The sequence below is a fragment of the Vigna unguiculata genome, chromosome 10 (genome assembly GCF_004118075.2).
Source record: "Vigna unguiculata cultivar IT97K-499-35 chromosome 10, ASM411807v1, whole genome shotgun sequence".
Taxonomy (NCBI): Eukaryota; Viridiplantae; Streptophyta; class Magnoliopsida; order Fabales; family Fabaceae; genus Vigna; species Vigna unguiculata.
Genome location: NC_040288.1, coordinates 1030501 through 1048480, shown reverse-complemented (window position 1 = coordinate 1048480; position 17980 = coordinate 1030501). Strand labels below are relative to the sequence as shown.

General features: G+C 31.7%; 2 protein-coding genes across 2 annotated transcripts; both read right to left on the bottom strand.

The window, feature by feature from the left end:
* Positions 1-1518: 1518 nt before the first annotated feature.
* On the bottom strand, positions 1519-5840 carry LOC114165697 (patatin-like protein 3). The gene is made up of 7 exons (XM_028050263.1): positions 5610-5840; positions 5094-5275; positions 4282-4447; positions 4042-4188; positions 2501-2752; positions 2245-2414; positions 1519-1867 (listed from the first exon to the last, which is right to left on the bottom strand). The coding sequence occupies exons 1-7, from the start codon at positions 5784-5786 to the stop codon at positions 1777-1779; spliced, it is 1185 nt and encodes a 394-aa protein (XP_027906064.1). The 5' UTR covers positions 5787-5840; the 3' UTR covers positions 1519-1776.
* A 5887-nt stretch (positions 5841-11727) lies between these two features.
* Positions 11728-12304, bottom strand: LOC114166909 (glycine-rich cell wall structural protein 2-like). The gene is made up of 2 exons (XM_028051784.1): positions 12088-12304; positions 11728-11972 (listed from the first exon to the last, which is right to left on the bottom strand). The coding sequence occupies exons 1-2, from the start codon at positions 12302-12304 to the stop codon at positions 11728-11730; spliced, it is 462 nt and encodes a 153-aa protein (XP_027907585.1).
* Between the last annotated feature and the right edge of the window lie 5676 nt (positions 12305-17980).

Sequence of the window (17980 nt, the reverse complement as noted above, 5' to 3'; positions counted from 1 at the left end):
TACTAAAGATGGGATTAAAGAAAGGGGTTGTGGCATTGTCAAGATTGAAGAAAGGGATTGTGGCACTTTCAAGATTGAAGAAAGAGGTGGTGGCTTTGTGAAGAATGAAGAAAGGGGTGATGTCATTGTGAATTCACAGACGCTAGAAGAAATGGACGGTGACAGGAAGAAAATATTGTATTTAGAGAAATCTAAGTCTTTTGAGAAAATGGTTAAGGTGTTGACAAGAGTGGTTTATGTTGTGTGTAATAAATATAATTATACTTTCAAATTTTTTTGTACAAACAAACTAAAGTTAACATTTAAATAAAATAATTGTTTTAAAAATTGTATGTATTGGACTCCCTAAAATTTGTATACATCTATAAAACAAAATTTTGGTACCTAAAAATATTTGTTGAAAATCCGTCACTACATCAACCTAGTAAATTTTACACACACATATACACATATACATAAGTTTGAACTTTCTTATAGGTGTTAGAAGTTGCCTTTGGATTCTAGGCTGCAATAGTATGACATTCACCTATGCTCTAGATGCAGTCTCTCCAACTCTTGTTAGTATTATGATGCTTGATTTAGTCCCATATCACTTTAGAATCTTGAGATGTGATTTTCTATTTTGCTATATAAGAAACCTTATGTAAAACTTGATATACACTAGAACTAAAAATACTTACTAGTATAGTCGTGGATGTAGACATACACATTGTACGCCAAACCACGTTAAATTTTTGTGTCGTTTATTTTTCTCTCCTTATTTTTTCCTTTATTGTCTTGTTCCTAACAACTCTTCCTATAAAACTATGGAACATGGGCCTTGACTTGATCTTCCGATAATGTGTACTTTTTTTTTTCTGTTATCTAACCATCTCGTGAGCTATAAAAAAATTGTATGTTATCTAACCATCTCGTGAGCTGTACAAAAAATGCTTGAAAGTTAGTATTGTTTTACGGTTAAAAACTTAAAAATTATTTTTGACTGTTTTTTAAGGCGAGGTTTGAGGAGGTACAGCAAATAGTTTAGTTAATATAGGTGTTGCACAAGAAAAAAAAATATTAGAATGATATGGAATTATCATGTATCAATATGATTCTAACAATTTTCTCATAATAGTCATTTTTTTTATAAAAGTAATAAATAATGTTTAATTATACATAACCTAAGATTAATTTATACCTTCTTCGCTGGCACTTTCATTATGGTGCGTTATAGTTTATATTCACTTTTTTCCAATCGATATTAAACACTCTTTTCAAAATGTTAGTCATTATTGTCTCAGTTTCTATTAATGGTAAAATTTCCCACATGACCTATATCCTTCCTTATTTCGACTTCTTTAGTTTCTTATAATGATATTTTACTAACAACAATAATATTATTTATTATTTTCCAAAATAAATAATTTTTATTGTTAAAATAATTAATTTTACTTCCCACCATTTGTTACTGCTTAATAATGTAAACAAAGAAGTTGGAACAGCGAGATCTTAAAACACAAAAAAAAAAAAAACATTAAACAAGGGATTACTCTCTATATTTCATCGTCCTAGCAATTAAGCTACATAGAACTCAAAAGCATTGAACCTCATATGTTATATCTTTCATGGTTCCTCCAAATGGGAGTTACATAGAACCCCCAAAGTATTCAACCTTATTATATGATATATATTGTTCTTGCAATTGGGAGTTACACAGAACCCCAAAACATGAACCATATTCCAACATAACATTTATTCATAATGTCAATATGTTGATTTCTCGATAAGGAAATATTATATAGTTTCAATGAAAGGTCTTCCTCCTTTTTCCATAGATTTCCTTTTCAGACGCAATTGTCTCTCTGCATATAATTCCTCAGCCAACCTTAAGAAAAAAAAAAAAATCCTCTCAAAATTAGCATTAATATAATATAAAAGTATTTATAATTCTGTAAAAAATTTTAATAACCGGGTTGTTTTCGGAGAACTAATATCTTTTATCAGTAAAGTTTAGCTACTAATTTAAACATACGTAGTATTAACAGAAAAGAAAATTATACTTTGACTTCCATTCTTTTACTCTCATCTTTATTTTCTAACTTGGTTCTGTGTAAGTCATTGATTCTTTCAAAGAGAAAGGTAGTGATATATTAATCAATGACCTATACTAGACTATATCTCAGAGAATAAAGAATGAGAATCAAAAGATGAGAGTCATAGTATTATTGTTTAAAAAAACTTTGAGAAAGTGATTATACTGACTTGTCAAGAGCTTGAGCATTTGTTTGGTCGAGTTCATATGGGAGAAATGTCTTTACATTTATCCTCTTGACTCTTTGGGTCAACAGGCCCTTTCCCACCTTTTCAAGGTTATCCATGTTCTTTTTAGAAGCATCATCCATTTCTTCCATGGATGGATCCAGGTTATACTCCTGCAATTACATATTATAATCATTTTGTTTTCTTCTATATTATAAGTATATAGAAAAATGTATTTGAAAAACCTAATTATGCATACCTCAATTCGAAGATAGTTATCTGCAGGTAAGAGACCAGGGAAGATTGTGGCAAGGTAGTAATGAGTCACGTCAGTTCTGAACATAGCTTCATTGAAAACATCTTGGTGTAAACTTAGCCATAAAGCTTGGCACCCAAGATCAAAGATGCCACCTAACTTGTTCTGAGCTTTTGGAATTCCAGTTCCTAATGACAGCAACAAAATTTCCTTTTCCCCATTGTTTTGTATCACTTCACTCACAGCAACCAGGGCCTAAAGTATATTCAATCAAACTCTTCAGATATTTCTCCATATTTATTGCAAAATAATCACTAGGTCTTAACTAGGTTAAAATCTTACTACTACCCTATGTCAGCATTATGTAAAAAAAAATATTTATTTTGATCCTAAATCCACATCGTTAGGGTCAATCACTATACTTTCGAGGTATTATCCAGTTTGAAGTAGGGGTGAGCATGGATTGGATTTTTAATGATCCAATCCACATCCATTTGCAAATAATTGTATTAGATTTTCGACCCAAATTCATTTTTTCAACAAAACTAGTTTGAATTTTTTTAAAATCCAGATTCAAATATTTGGATCAAGATTTAAATCCAGTCCAAATATTTAGATCAAGTTCAAAATCCAAAATCCACTTTTTATAAAAGAAATTAAAATTGAATTTTCTAAAACTTGTGTCCTTAAGGTCAACACGACTCAGCCTGTCCGGGTCGTCGAGCTCGTTCGGCCCATCAGGGTCTCGGGCCTGCTCAGTCCGTACTGGTCGTTGGGCACGACCCGTCCGAATTGGACCTGCCTGGACTATATGGGTCGTCTGGTCAACCCATCTGAGTATTCAGGCCTGCATGGCCCGTTCGGGTAATCGGGTCCGCCTGGCCCGTTCGGGTCTTTTGGCCTACCTGGCTTGTTCGGGTCATCGGGTCCGGCTGTCCCGTTTCAGTCATCGAACTCACCCGACTTTTTCGGGTCGTTTGGCCCGACCGACTCATCCGATTTGTCGGGCCTGCCTAGCCCGTTCATGTCTCTAGGCTCGTCCATCCAGTTCTGGTCGTCGGGCCCGCTCTGCTCTTTAGGATCATTGGGCTTGTCCGGTCCATACAGGTCGTCGAGCAAGGCCCATCCGAATTTGAATTTAGCTTAGTCCATCTCAACCTTTATACCCTAACCCAACTAAAAATTTAAATTTAAAATTTGGATTGGATTTTTTGTATTATCCATATTTGAAAATCTTGATTTATAGAATAGATATCTGATCCATAAAATATATAAAATGTAGATTAGATTGAAATCCAGATCCATTAAAATGGATTTTAAATGGATTGGATATTTAACAAAATAGAATTTAAATGGATTCGATCGGAACAAAATATATTAGATCAAGAAAATTAGATTTTTTGCCCACCCCTACTTTGAAGCATGTCCGTCATGATTTTGTTTTTAAAAGACATATCGGAAAGTGAAAGGAAAAAGTGGTATTTAAACCGTCTTAGACCTCGACTTCTAAATGATATAAGATTATTGGGAGGTGGAATATTTACGGGATTGTTAGCAGCGAGAGCACCATCAGCCAAATCGAAACTAACACCATCATTCTGAAATTCGTGAGATGGAAAATAAGTTGGTGCAGCCGAAGTTCCAAGAGCTATGTCTGAGAGTTTCGCATTCAAGTAACTTTCTGTCTTCAGCTGCATCATTGAAGAAGCACGAGCAATATTCAATTTTATAAGACATTTTCGTGAATATATAGATGTAGATAAATTTTATTATAGCATGCTAACCTTGTAGTTTGAGAATATAACTGGATGGATTTTGTCCTCGTCAAAAGTGGGAATTACCAAGTTGGTCAACGATTGATCGAGAACTAAATCCTTCAGTATCTGACGAGCTATATTTCGTAAAAACTTCCCATCATACTTGGGACATTGAATGGGATCCAAGATAGATCTACATGGTTTTGCATCACAAGAACCCAAAACTTTTAGCGTAAAACTAACTTTTTTTTTTATGATGACTTATTATACCAGTTATAATCCATTCAGTAGAAAAAATTTCTTGACATAAATTTAACTATGATGATCTAACAGGTTGGGTTAAATATGTTTTTTTTTGCTTAGTTTTTAGTGAAAATTAAAATTATTTCTTTTCAAAATTTTGGTTAAATTTAATTTCTCAACCAAATTTAGTCATTTTAACCAAATTTTGTTAAGTTTATTTGACATTTCAAACATGTTTCTCATTTAACATCGTAGCGAAAATAATCAAACGGTCTAAACAACTCAAATGTTATCATAAAACGTATTTTAAGCGTCAAATAAATTTAACAAAATTTAGTTAAAACGACTAATTCATGCATATCTAAAGTTAAAAGACTAAATTTGACCAAAGTTTCAAAAATGTATTAATTTTAATTTTGACTGAAAGTTAAAAAACTAAAAACATATTTAATTCTAATATATCATAAACAGCCGTTTTTGTCTGACAAAAGACATATTTAACTCTCATATGTCTTAAACAATTGTTCTTGTCTGAAAAATGTCTCAAATAGTTGTTATGAGTATGTTAACTCAAATTTTATGAGCTTGATACTAACCTAGGTTTAAAAATATCAGGGCCATATCTCTTGTAGAACTGTACGACTTGTGATGGATTAAAGAGAGGACGATTGGAATCGGATGCGTTTGGAGCTGCTAACATAACACTCATGATTCCACCAGTGCTTGTTCCTGATATCACATCGAAATAATCTGCCAACGATGTTGTTGGATCCTTAGCCTGCAACAAAAACACAATCTCATATGTTACAATTAATGTATATAAGGTTTTTGATTCTACAATACATTAGTCGGTGAGTTAATGTTAGGAAGAAGGGGTTTCACCTAGGAGAAACACAAATATCAATAAGATGTAAGTCCAATTACATGAGACATTGACACCATTCTCAATCCAAAACCTTAAGATAATGAGTTTATGGATCTTTATCTTTATATAGTATTGTATTTTCCCATTTCTAATCAATGTGAAACTTAGACTCACACTTGGATTCTTAACGGTTAACTTCTTAAAAAGTTTGAACGCGGACACAGTGATAATATAATAGAAAACGGACCTTAAGAGCATTGTCCAAGTAAATAAGAACAGTGGCCGGAATAATTCCCCTGATGCCACCACCATCTATGCTGAGAACGGAAACACGATCTCCAAAGTTTGGAGGTGGCAATGGTGTATTCAATCCACCATTGAAGTGGCTTAAAAACACCAAACCAAACAAGAGCAATGGAGACATTATATCAAACTCTTCAATAAAGAACAATAGAAGAAGGGTGTGAAATGGAGAGGCAAAAACTTGAGGATTCCACTCTAATGTCGAGGCTATTTATAGAATTTTTTATTTTTTATTTTTGCCACCATGCAAGTAGAAAAATTAAAATAATAGTCTTAAATTTCATTACTATAATGTTATTTATGTCTTCCACGATGTGAAGTTCATATACCTAATTAACTAGGGCCACGAAAACGTATAATTATATAGGGTATGACTTTTAAAATAATTTACGTATAATAGTTTATTGGGACTGTATCAAATCACATCTTAGTTTATAATTATATAACATATGACTTAAAATTGTTAATTTCGACGACACGTCAACAATCAAGATTAAAAGTCTTTTTTTATAGTCACACGTGATCATTTTAAAAGAAGCATTAGGTTTTCATCATTTGAATATTATTTAGTTATATATGTTTTATGTCCCTATTTTTATTTTCTATTTTATTTATGATCGGCATTAAATAATATATATCATAGGTACACTTGAGGTCTTAAAGAATTATTTTCACTTTATTTTATTTTATTTATCATCTATGTTTCTTCACCTTAACCATCTAATTGAGGTTTAGAATTTGCAACGTGGTCAAAGATATAAGTAAATGTCACAGAAAAAAAAAATAGTAGAACATCTCTCACAAATGGATTGACTGTAACATAAGAAAATTTGAAGACATGATCAACGGTTGAATAGTTCAGTGGATAGAAGAACCAAATGAATGAACATATACACCAACTCAATGTTTTTTATGTTTTTTAGTATTATAATAATCCAGGTCGAAGACTTATCTTATTCGATACTTCTTACTCGTGTCTCTATTTTTATAATAATTATTTCTTACATATGTGATTTCAGTTTAGTTCTTGTTCTTTAAATGTTGTGTTTAGTCTTTATATATAATAAAACGTTTAATATTAATTTTTAACAAAATGTTAAAATCCATAAAATGTATGTAAGGGTTCCTTGTATAAAAAGTCTTTCGTTTTAAGAAAACATGTATATTTTAAAGGAATAGTCACCGGTAGATTTTCTCTTGAGAAGGAGATGTCTTAACGTGGAGAGACTCACACTTCAAAGAAATATTATTAAAAGTTCACATTGAGTTGAAAATTTCAAATTGGATAAAAATGAAAAAGATAAGTATATAAATAAAAAGACTTACAAACTCATTGCCTTAATATTTTAGGTTGATGTTTTGGTCTCTTTTATAAACTTGTTCACAACTCATTGATATCAAATCTTTCGATGTCTTCCCTCATAAAAATAAAAGAACATCACTATATATTAACAATTAAAAATCATTAGAATTTTTAATTAAACATTTAATTTAAAGTAAAATACTAATACCATGTGACAATAGTAAAAATTAAAGTTATTTGAACATGTCTTAGGTTAGAATAATTTATTATGCAATTCACCTTCAATTTTTATTTTATTGATATTTAATATTGTTTGTGAGGTCACTAAAATTGATTATTAATAAAATATTTCCTTTATATTTAAAAAATTTCTAAATACGATATCTATATGCAAACAAAATAAGTTTTCAAACGGATACATACTTTACAAGCTTTTGCTTATATGGGATCATCATATTTCATATAATCTTTTATTTATGTTGTGTACATGGATTGAGGTAACTCAATTATCTTATTATTTTATTTTATTTTTGTTAGATAAAAAAATTATATTTCATATAATTTTTAAGCTTTTGCAATATACTATCATTCAAAACATGATTAAATTTGTGTATTTAAGCAAATAATTATGAGAATGGAAACAAGTGACATAATTGAAAATTGTGCTGAAATGTTTATTTATAAAAATTGTTTGGACATGATTAAAGAAATGTTGGTCAAAGGTTATTTTATGCATGATAATGCTTTCATTGCATAGATAAGCGGTGAGTTTTTCTAAGACTCGAAAAGGAAAGGATAATATACAATATATTCATTCCATCATATTATATGTACATTAATGAATAGTGCGTAAAGCGTGTCCGTTATAAAATACAAACTCTTTTAAGTTTCTATGTTCTGTTTTAAATTTAAAAAATTTCCAAGGTAAGAACATAAAAAAAAATATGTTTAGTAGAAGAAAAATGTTTTAACTCACGTGTGAGGTAGAAGTTTACTCTATTTTTTATTAAAAAAAATAGAATAAAACATGGGAAGTATACCAAATACATGATAAAAAAATTCATAACAAAAAATAAGAATTATTATAAAAAATAAGAATTACTTAGTGATAACTTTTGCTTGTTAGTGTTGATTTTTTGACCATATTTTGTCATAATGATTTTATAAAATGGATACCAATAGTTACAACCCATTTTATCTATTTTTAAGCAAAATAATCCGAGGTAAAAATTATGACTAAATTGTGTAATGTGCACAGAAAAAAAATTGGCATTATGTAACACATGGATAATCTTTTCTGTTGTATTTATTGAAAAATTATTTACATTTAATTGTATAATATATGTATATGTAGTTACAATCCTCCACATTTCTTTCAAAGATCCTTCATATACACGTATACACATGTATCTCGGTCGTTGTGAAATATAGTTATATTTTAAAAAAAAACGATTAAATATGTTTTGGTCCTTCAACCTTTAGTAAAAATTGAAATTAACACATCTTCGAAACTTTGGTCCAATTTAGTCCTTCAACTTCAAAATTGTATGGATTTAATCTTTTTAACCAAATTTTGTTAAGTTTATTTGACATTTCAAATACGTTTCATGCTAGTTTCTTAACTAATATTGAAGTAAAAATGTGTCAAACGGTGTAAATATCTTAAATGCTAACATGAAAGATATGTTTAATCTTTATATTTCATAAAATATATTATATTAGTTTTTAAGAAAATGTTAAAAGGCATATTTTGGATGTTGTTTTTAGTGAATATAGGTGCTAAACAGAGGTAGGTAAATGCACTTTTTTTTTCTATTTTAATTTTTCTTTGTAGTAGATGACTATGGGTTATGTCATTCTTATAAATTTATCTCTATTCAATAATGTTTTCATGAAACACATGTATTAATGAATGAAATATAGAATATAATAAATGTGTAAGGTGTACATATGATGGCTTTTGCATGGCATCACCGTTAAAGAATAAAAATTTAAAATCAAGATAAATCCAACCTTGTTCTAGAAGTAGTAGCATTAGTTTTTTGGGTTTATCTTTAATATTTTTTTAAGATATCTCCAATTCAATATAAATCCAATTGTGAATCCAAACAAGTAATTACTAACAAAAGATTGCTTCTAGCTAATACATTGGATTATTTAATTAATGTTATTATTTAATTAAAAATTATATCCTTAAACAAATAAAACATGATATTTTTATTTCATAAAATATCTAATTGTATAACCATTTTACTCAAAATAAATTATGGTATAAAATTATATATTTTCTTGAAAACAAAAAATTAGTTAATGTAATAAAAATATATAAGCGTGAGTGTTTTATAAAAGAATTTCTACGACATGAAATTCAAAATCTAGAACTTTAAATAAGATTCTAAGATATCAGAATAAAGAAATAATATTTTTTGGTTTTAAATATATGTTTTCTCCCAAAAATTTAGAGTATTAGAATGAAATTTATATCATGGATAAAGAGTAATAAATAAAATGTTAAAGTAATGTGAGAAAACAAAACTTATAAAAAATGAGTTTTTCAGAACCGCGTGGGGCACGCATTTGTTAACTTTTCAAATAATGGAAGCTGTTATTCTTATTTAATTACTCACACATTTACCAATACGTCATTTCCCCTTGAAAAAGTCTTAGGTGTGGTATATAACAGAAATACTCACATATGTGCAAAATCATGATTTATAACTATACTAAAACAAACATTAAAGTTATTAATTACTTTATTACTTTTATAATAATTATAAAATATTATCTAATATAGAGATTACACATAATATGATTAATATATATATATATATATATATATATATATATATATATAAAAGATTAATAATAAATATAAGTATTGTTATACGTCATCTTTCAATGAATTAAGGTTTAAATATTTTGGTTCCTATTTTCTTTGTTTTTATTCAATTTGATTCTCATTTTGTGTTCAATTAGATTTTTGAAAAGAAATATTACAACTACAAATTGACATGTGATACTAGCATTGACATGCGACACAATTATGACTTAACAGGTGAACAATTTTTTTAAAATTAACAATATTTAAAAAAAATTAAAAAAGTAAAAAAAAAACAAGAGCTGACACGTGACATGTACCGTACAAAAACGTATTAACTGTTTAAACATCATTAGTGAAAAGGACCAAATGGACCAAAATTTGACGAAAATGAAGACTTAATTGAACACAAAACGAAAATGAGGATCAAATTGAATATAAACAACAAAAATAGGACCAAATGTATATTTAAGCCATGAATTAACTATTTTACTTTGACAGTTCAGGTAATTATTTTTTTAAGGGTAGTTCTAAAAAATATAGCAATTAACTAAATATAGAAAGACTTTAATCGTTTTTTTCAATATCATAACTGTTAAATTCAGATCTGTCTAATAGCTCAACCTAGAAAGGGATCTGAATTAATTAATGAGTCTTTCACTTGTTTAAGTTGAATCTTGAAAGAGTCTTTAAGTTTTATAACCCAATTAATCAATTTCGCAATTCTGTGTTAATGGACTGTTTAAGGCAATTAAGAAAGATTGTAAGAGAAGAGAAAAACCAAGACACAACAGTTTATACTGGTTCGATTCAAAAAGAATCTACGTTCAGTCTTCTCCTAAGTAAACCCACTTAGGAGGATTCCACTAATACAATTAGGATCCAAGAATTACAAGAACACCTATATAATTCTAGAACCTAAAACCCAAGAACTTGATCTACCAATCAAGAACTCCCCTAGGAGCAATGCATCCACGCAATTGCACCTAGGCCTACACTTGTAATCAGAGATACAATCAAAATAAACAAGAAACGAATACACCTATGTTGTGCAGATTTGTCAATTTGCTCATAGATTCAAGCTAGACCCATCAAGGTAGAATCAACCATCAATCTCCTTGAATCTTCACTTGAATGATCTTTCAGAATGCTCAAGAACTATGTGTCTCTCAGAGGGCTGTTTCTCATAATGAATTTCAGTGATCTGTAAATTTTCTCTCTAACTAAAATAGATTTCAGAAAACGACTTTTATACAGAGTTCTCTATTGTCATTAATGGATTAGGAATTTACCTAATCGATTATCGTGAGTGTATTTTCACTACCTTAGTGCAGTATTCACAGCTAATCCATTAGTTAAACAACTAATCAATTTATGATTGCACAAGCAAGAGTGTGATGGTTAATTACAACTTAATGGAGGCTTGATTTACATATGATAATTTCATACAAACAGCCTAATGCACAACCTAACTAAAACATGACTAATTCTAAACTGGTAATGCACATGAAGTCACTAGTGCAGGAAGGGCTTTTGGCAGCGGTTATTTTTGTTATTCTGCCTCGGTTTTAGAACCGAGGCATATTGGGGTGAGGTAAAAAGGAGATGACTTTTGGCCTCGGGTGTTAACCGAAGCCATAGATTCACAAAATTTTTAAATTGGCAGCGCATTTGGCCTCGGTTATGGTAAGAACCGAGGCCATAGGGAACAATTTTTTGCATTTTTTATCATCACTGTCCGCACACAGCAACATATTTCCCAATCACACATTCAAATCAGAAACATATTTCCCAATCACACATTCAAATCAGAAACAGAGAGAAAAATTATTTAAGTAATGAATGTGCAGATACATATTCCCCAAACAACATATTCCCCAAACACCAGCGGCATGGACACACCCAAACAACCTAATTCGAATTCTGCAATCTTCAAGCTACTTATTCGAATTCTGCATCAGGAGGCACAGCCACATATCCACCATAACCACCACCCCCACCAGAGCCACCGCCTCCGCCGTCAGCTGCTCCACCTCCATATCCTCCACCTGATCCTCCACCACTACCATATCCACCTCCAGAAGCTCCGCCAGGGCCGGCACCACCCCCGCCACCGCCACCACTTCCACCACCACCTCCATATCCACCACCATGCTCTCCACCATATCCACCTCCCGATCCAGCTCCTTCGCCACCCCCATACCCCCACCAACACCTTCTGCACCACCTCCGTCGCTGCCTCCTCTGCCACCTCCGCCTCCTCCACCATAACCACCCCCAGGACCTCCACCCCCGCCGTACCCTTCACCACCTCCTTTTCCGGCTCCTCCTCCATATCCGCCACCTGCAACACCGCCAGAGCCTCCACCGCCTCCACTCCCTCCCCCACCACCATGGCCACCGCCAGCTGCTCCATATCCCCCACCTGCACCTTCACCTCCACCAGCTCCTCCTCCATAACCACATACGCCATGCGCTCCAGCGCCTCCGTATCCTCCACCTCCACCTGAACCTCCATCTGACAGTCCCGTCTCGCGCAGGTGAGGAAACGAGGAAGAAACCCTTTACTCTACATTTCAGCCCCATTTGAGCCCCCTGGTTTCAGCCCCTCCTCTACTCTACATTTCAGCCCCTTTTCAACAAACCCTAAAAGCTACACATAAAATTTAATTAAGGAAACAGGAAATGGAGGTGGAGGAAATTGAGGTGCAGCGAACCAGCATCGATAACGTGACGATGGCCAGAGTAGTGTGGTGGCAGCGATAGTGGAGGTGTAGGTTGCAGGGAGAGAGAAGAGAGAAATGGAGTTGTAGAGAGAAATGGAGAGCGCGGGGAAGAAGAAAAAGAAAAAGGGGTTCACATTTTGGCACCGGTCATTCTGTCACCCGAGGCCAAATATGTGAGTTTTTGGCTTCGCTTCTTCGCAACCGAGGCATATGCTAGCTTTTGGCACCGATTTTTTATCAACCGAAGCATAAAACCATTTTTGGCTTCGGGTGTTTTGTGAACCGAGGCATAAAAGTTGGGTGGAATTTCAAAAATGCCACCGCGCCATTATATGCTTCGGTTTTTGATAACCGAGGCATATAAGGCGAGTTAAAAACAATAATTTGCACTAGTGAGTGTAGCCTTGGACATCATCAAAACCATCTTCATATGAGTTGAAGTAGCTCCCCCTTTCAACAATAACATGTTAGTATAATAAAATTGAATATTAAATTTGTTTAAAATACTATAAAATTGCATGCTTTTATCAATTATTATAAATAATTTATATATATATATATATATATATATATATATATATATATGTTAAATATATTTTTGTCTCTTAACTTTTAATAAAATTAAAATTAGTCCTACTTTGAAATTTTTATCTAATTTAATCTCCTAATTTTATAAATGCATAAATTTAATCATTTTAACTATAATTTGTTAAGTTTATTTGAAGTTTCACACGTGTATCGTGATAACATTTGAATTATTTTGACATATTTTTAATTCATTAATTAAGAAACATATTTAAACATCAAATAAACTTAATAGATTATAAATTTATACATTTCTAAAAAGTAAAAACTAAATTAGTTTAAATTATTTTAAAAGAAATTTAATTTTCTATAAAAAAAAACATATTTAATCCTTAATTTTTACTTATCATTCACCAGCGGATCTTATGTCAATATTATGCAGAGTAATTTAAGATTATTCTTTTAGGACGTGTTGACCATGTAGCATTGGTTTTAACGTGAGGGCAGACAGGTTCAGTATTCAATATATTTTTATATCGACTTGGGGTATTCAATTTATTTACGTAAAGGTTTTCTAAGTTACCCGTAGAAACTTAGTTTATACATTAAGTTGTAAAATTTGTTTCCATTTTTTTTATAAATATATTTATATCATGTTTCTAATTGCCATAAGTGATAATTTGAATTTTCGTGTTTACGTGATAATTTTGGAAATTTTAATTATGGTGTTAAGTATCAGACTCATTTAATATAAATAATCTTCATCTATATTTCTCAGACTTATTTACACAATTAAAAAATTTATCTGCATAACAATTTTAAAAACCTTAAATATTATTTAAAGTTTGAGCTCACATGAAAAAGGGAATTATTGTTTGATCTACAGATACTCTTCTTTAGAAAGATAAAATAAAATATGTTTTTCTTTTTTTATTTATTTAACTCAAATCAGGTTATTTTTCTTTATTTTTATAAATATGTCAGACACGAGATAAGCTCGATGACTTTTAAAGACAAAATCCTCCCGGTGGTATAAAGTATTCTAAGATGACAATGTTGTCTTTTGTAAGTAACATGGTAAAGTTATTTGGGAGAACCGTAGTCTATATTCTATGTGGAGAGAATAGACTACGGTTTTTATCTAAACTGTTGTTTTTAAATTGTTAATTTAAATTGTTAAAATTTATAAAAATGTTACTGTGTTTTTATAATTTATATTTTTGTAAAACCGAAATATATTATGCATATACGCAATATATTATGCATATAGTAAAATGTAATAGTTAAATCAGTAGAGGTGTTAATTTGGTTTCTAAATTCATAGACCAATTCTAATTTACTCTTCATAAAGTCACTTTTTAGGAGGGTTCTAAACGAGGGGCAAAAAGAAAGTCTCAGCTTCCAAAGTCCACTCTTTAGTGGTTAGAGTTAAGGTTAAGGTGGATTAGGGCCTCCAAAAAAATACTATATTAAGACAGAATCAAAGATCAATCCGAGCAATTCGAACGGGTCCGAAGACTTAGATAGGCCTGACGACCCAAACAAGTATGATCACAAGGACAAGTCTGAAGCCCAAAACGGGCCCAATGCCCGGACGGGCCCGAAGACCCGAACCGACCCAACAAACTGGACGGGTCTAAAGACCTAGACGTGCCTAATGACCCCAGACGGGTCTCACGACTTAGACGGACCTGACGAACCGAATGAGCCTGACAACATGGACGAGCCTGACGACCCGAACAAGTACGATCCAGATGGGCCCAACAACACAGATGAGCCCGAAAACCCAAATGACCCTGACGACTTGAACGATCTCGATGATCCGGATGGATACAACAACCTTGACAACTTGAACGGTCTCGATGATCCGGATGGACACAACGTCCCTGACGGACCTGACGATCCAAACGAGCCTGACGACCCGAACAAACACAACAATTTGGATGGGTTGGACGACCCCAATGACCCCGATGGGACCGATTACCTAGACGGACTCGATAATCCAGACGGGTCCCACGATCCGAACGGACTCGACGATCCAGACGGGCCCGATCACTAGTTTTGACGACCCGTCTGGACGGGTCGTCAAAACTAGTGATACGAAAGGATGGAGTGGATTTTGTTGTGTGTTATCCTTTCAACCATAAAAACACTTTACAGATTATCTAAGCAAAGAAAGGATTATCATTTTAATCATGGTACATGCATGCATCCTCCAAACAATATCTATAAATAAACATTTGAACACAAGTTTCCTTTGTTCACAATTTTCAACTGTTACTTAAAAATGTTAAAATCGTTTCTGTTGTCATAATTATTTGGTAAAATATACAAACTTAATTATGTTTGAAAGATACTATATTGGCATAAAAATAAGCTTAAAAATTGTAGAATTTCACTTTACCCCATGCAATTTTTCCTCCTTCTTGACTCCACTCTCATAAAAAGTCCTTCTATATATTTTTAGTTCTATATAAGCCGAAGGAAAAGTGTACTTCGTCAAACTCAGACAAAAAAAGGGAATATAAGAGGATGTCGTAATTTCTTTTCTGCAGGTAAAGGTTGATTAAACCCCACGTACTTCTCGTTAATAATGTTTTGTCGAGAAACTCTTATTTGTTAGAAATGTTACAACGTAGAAATGTTTTGCTAATAATGTTACAGCGTACAAATGTCGACAAAGGAATATTGACAAAGAAAACAAAGCATTATTTTTTGTTTGATTAATTTCGAATGCAAGATTCAGTTCAATCAAATGCAGGAAAATTTTAAATGTTCGCATGCTCACACCAACCAAATTATGCAGTATTTCACACACATAAGCATCGTGAAAATTCACTCATGACATGAAAGACTTCATTTTATTTTTGACAAAAATATGTATACATATATAATAGAATATATATATATATATATATATATATATATATATATATATATATATATATATATATATATATATATATATATATATATATATAATAGAGCACTTAAAGTACTCTGATCCTTATACACACATACTTACAAGATTATCCAAAATATAACGTGCATAAGAAATGTCTTATGGTGTGTTTGGATGAGGCAATTCAAGAGGGTGATTTATTTATTTGGAGAATTTGAAATTCTTTGCAATGAAATGTTTTGTTTGGATAGAGAAATTAAAAAGCATTTAAAATGCATGCATTTTTTTGAAGTATTTCAATTAGCTAAATTAGAAGAAATTCAAATACCCTCAAAAAAGGTGGAATTTGAAATTCTTCTCACTCAACCTCACACTTTGGACTCAACCCCAAATGGACTCGGCAAACCCGACAACCATGACAGGTTGGGCTGGCCAGACGATCCAGACGGATCAGACCAACCTGATGACACAAACGGATCGAGCAAGCTTGATGACCCAGATGGGTCGAGCGAGCCCGACGGGTCAGACAACCTATACGGTCAGGCGGGCTCGACTACCCAAATGGACGGGGTGACTTGATAATACATATGGGTCGGGCATGCTTGACAACTCAAACAAGTCGGTCAAGCCCGACAACCCACACCGCCCAGGTAGGCCCGATGATCAAGATGTGTTGGGCTAGCCCAACGGCCCAAACGGACCTCACTGGCCCTACGATATAAATGGGTTGGGTGGGCCTGACGACCTAAACGAACTGGGTGGGCTCGAAGACAGAGACGGACTGAACCGACCTGACAACCAAGACGGGTCAGCGTGTCCGATGGTCCAAGCAGGATGGGCAGGCCTGACGAACCAGACATGTCGGGCAGGCCCAACGAACCGACCGACCCGTTGACCTGACAAGCCTGACCAACCCGTTTCCAAATTTATCATGAACTCAAAACATAATTAAGCCTAAAATAAATATTGATAAAATGAAATTTTATCTCACAAGAAATTCAATTATTTTATCCAAACAAGAAATTGAAAAGTAAAGTATTTTAATTTCTTTATCTAAACAAGTTATTTAGAAAATGAAGGAAATTTAATTGCATGCAATTCAAATACAATGCATTTCAATTTCTCAGCATTGTTGAAATGCTTCATCCAAATAAAGTTTATACTTACAAAAAAAGCTTACGAAAATTGTACTCTCACATAACAAAATGATCATAAACTATAGTATATTGTAACTAATAAAATATGCACTTTTATACTACAAAAAGATGCTTCATTAACAACAAGTTTTACTGACCAAAAGGTTTTAGTTATTATAATGATCAATTTAGATATTAATTTACAAAATAAAAAATTATTGGTTATTAAAATAATCACTATTATGAATAAAAAATTATAATTAATTGATAAATTGGTCACTAATTAATTAGAGACTAATTCAGAAATTAATTTCTTTGATAATAAAAACTTTGGTAACTAATGTTTAGTGATCAGTTTCTTTTTGTAACTAAAACTTTAGTAGCTAAATTTTAGAAACTAATTTAGATACTAATTATACTTTTCTATTCATAACAATGACTATTTTAATAATAAATAATTTTTTATTTTGTAAATCAATATCTAAATTAATCACTTTTAATCAATAAATTAATTATTAATAAAATATTTTCTTATAATACTTAGAAAAATATATAAAAGAAATAATCATCATTACCGTTCTTTTTATAGTTGTTGTTAAATAAGTAAACCTCTAAATATATTATAACTTTATCATATATTTAAATATTACATTTATTATTTTATATAATTAAACCAATAATTATAATTATTTAAATACATTTTTCATTTAAATATAATAATAATAATAATAATATTTATTTTAAAAATATAAAGAAAAAAAAAAAAAAAAACACGAGAGGTGCATGCACGGGTCTCTGCTAGTTATCCAACATATTGGTTTAATGATGATTTGCATGTATCCCGCAAAAACATTTCTATAAATAGCCTCTGCATTTCAGCACAAATCACACAATTCTCTCACTAC

Excerpts from the sequence above, each read along its gene's own strand:
- LOC114165697 (XM_028050263.1), bottom strand. The coding sequence starts at position 5,786 with ATGTCTCCATTGCTCTTGTTTGGTTTGGTGTTTTTAAGCCACTTCAAT. Across the intron at positions 5,276-5,609 it reads ACTTGGACAATGCTCTTAAG|GCTAAGGATCCAACAACATC; the intron begins GTCCGTTTTCTA and ends TTTTTGTTGCAG. Across the intron at positions 2,753-4,041 it reads CTCTCGCTGCTAACAATCCC|GCCCTGGTTGCTGTGAGTGA; the intron begins GTAAATATTCCA and ends AATATACTTTAG.
- LOC114166909 (XM_028051784.1), bottom strand. The coding sequence starts at position 12,304 with ATGGAGGTTCAGGTGGAGGTGGAGGATACGGAGGCGCTGGAGCGCATG. Across the intron at positions 11,973-12,087 it reads GGAAAAGGAGGTGGTGAAGG|GAGCTGGATCGGGAGGTGGA; the intron begins GTACGGCGGGGG and ends GGGGTGGCGAAG.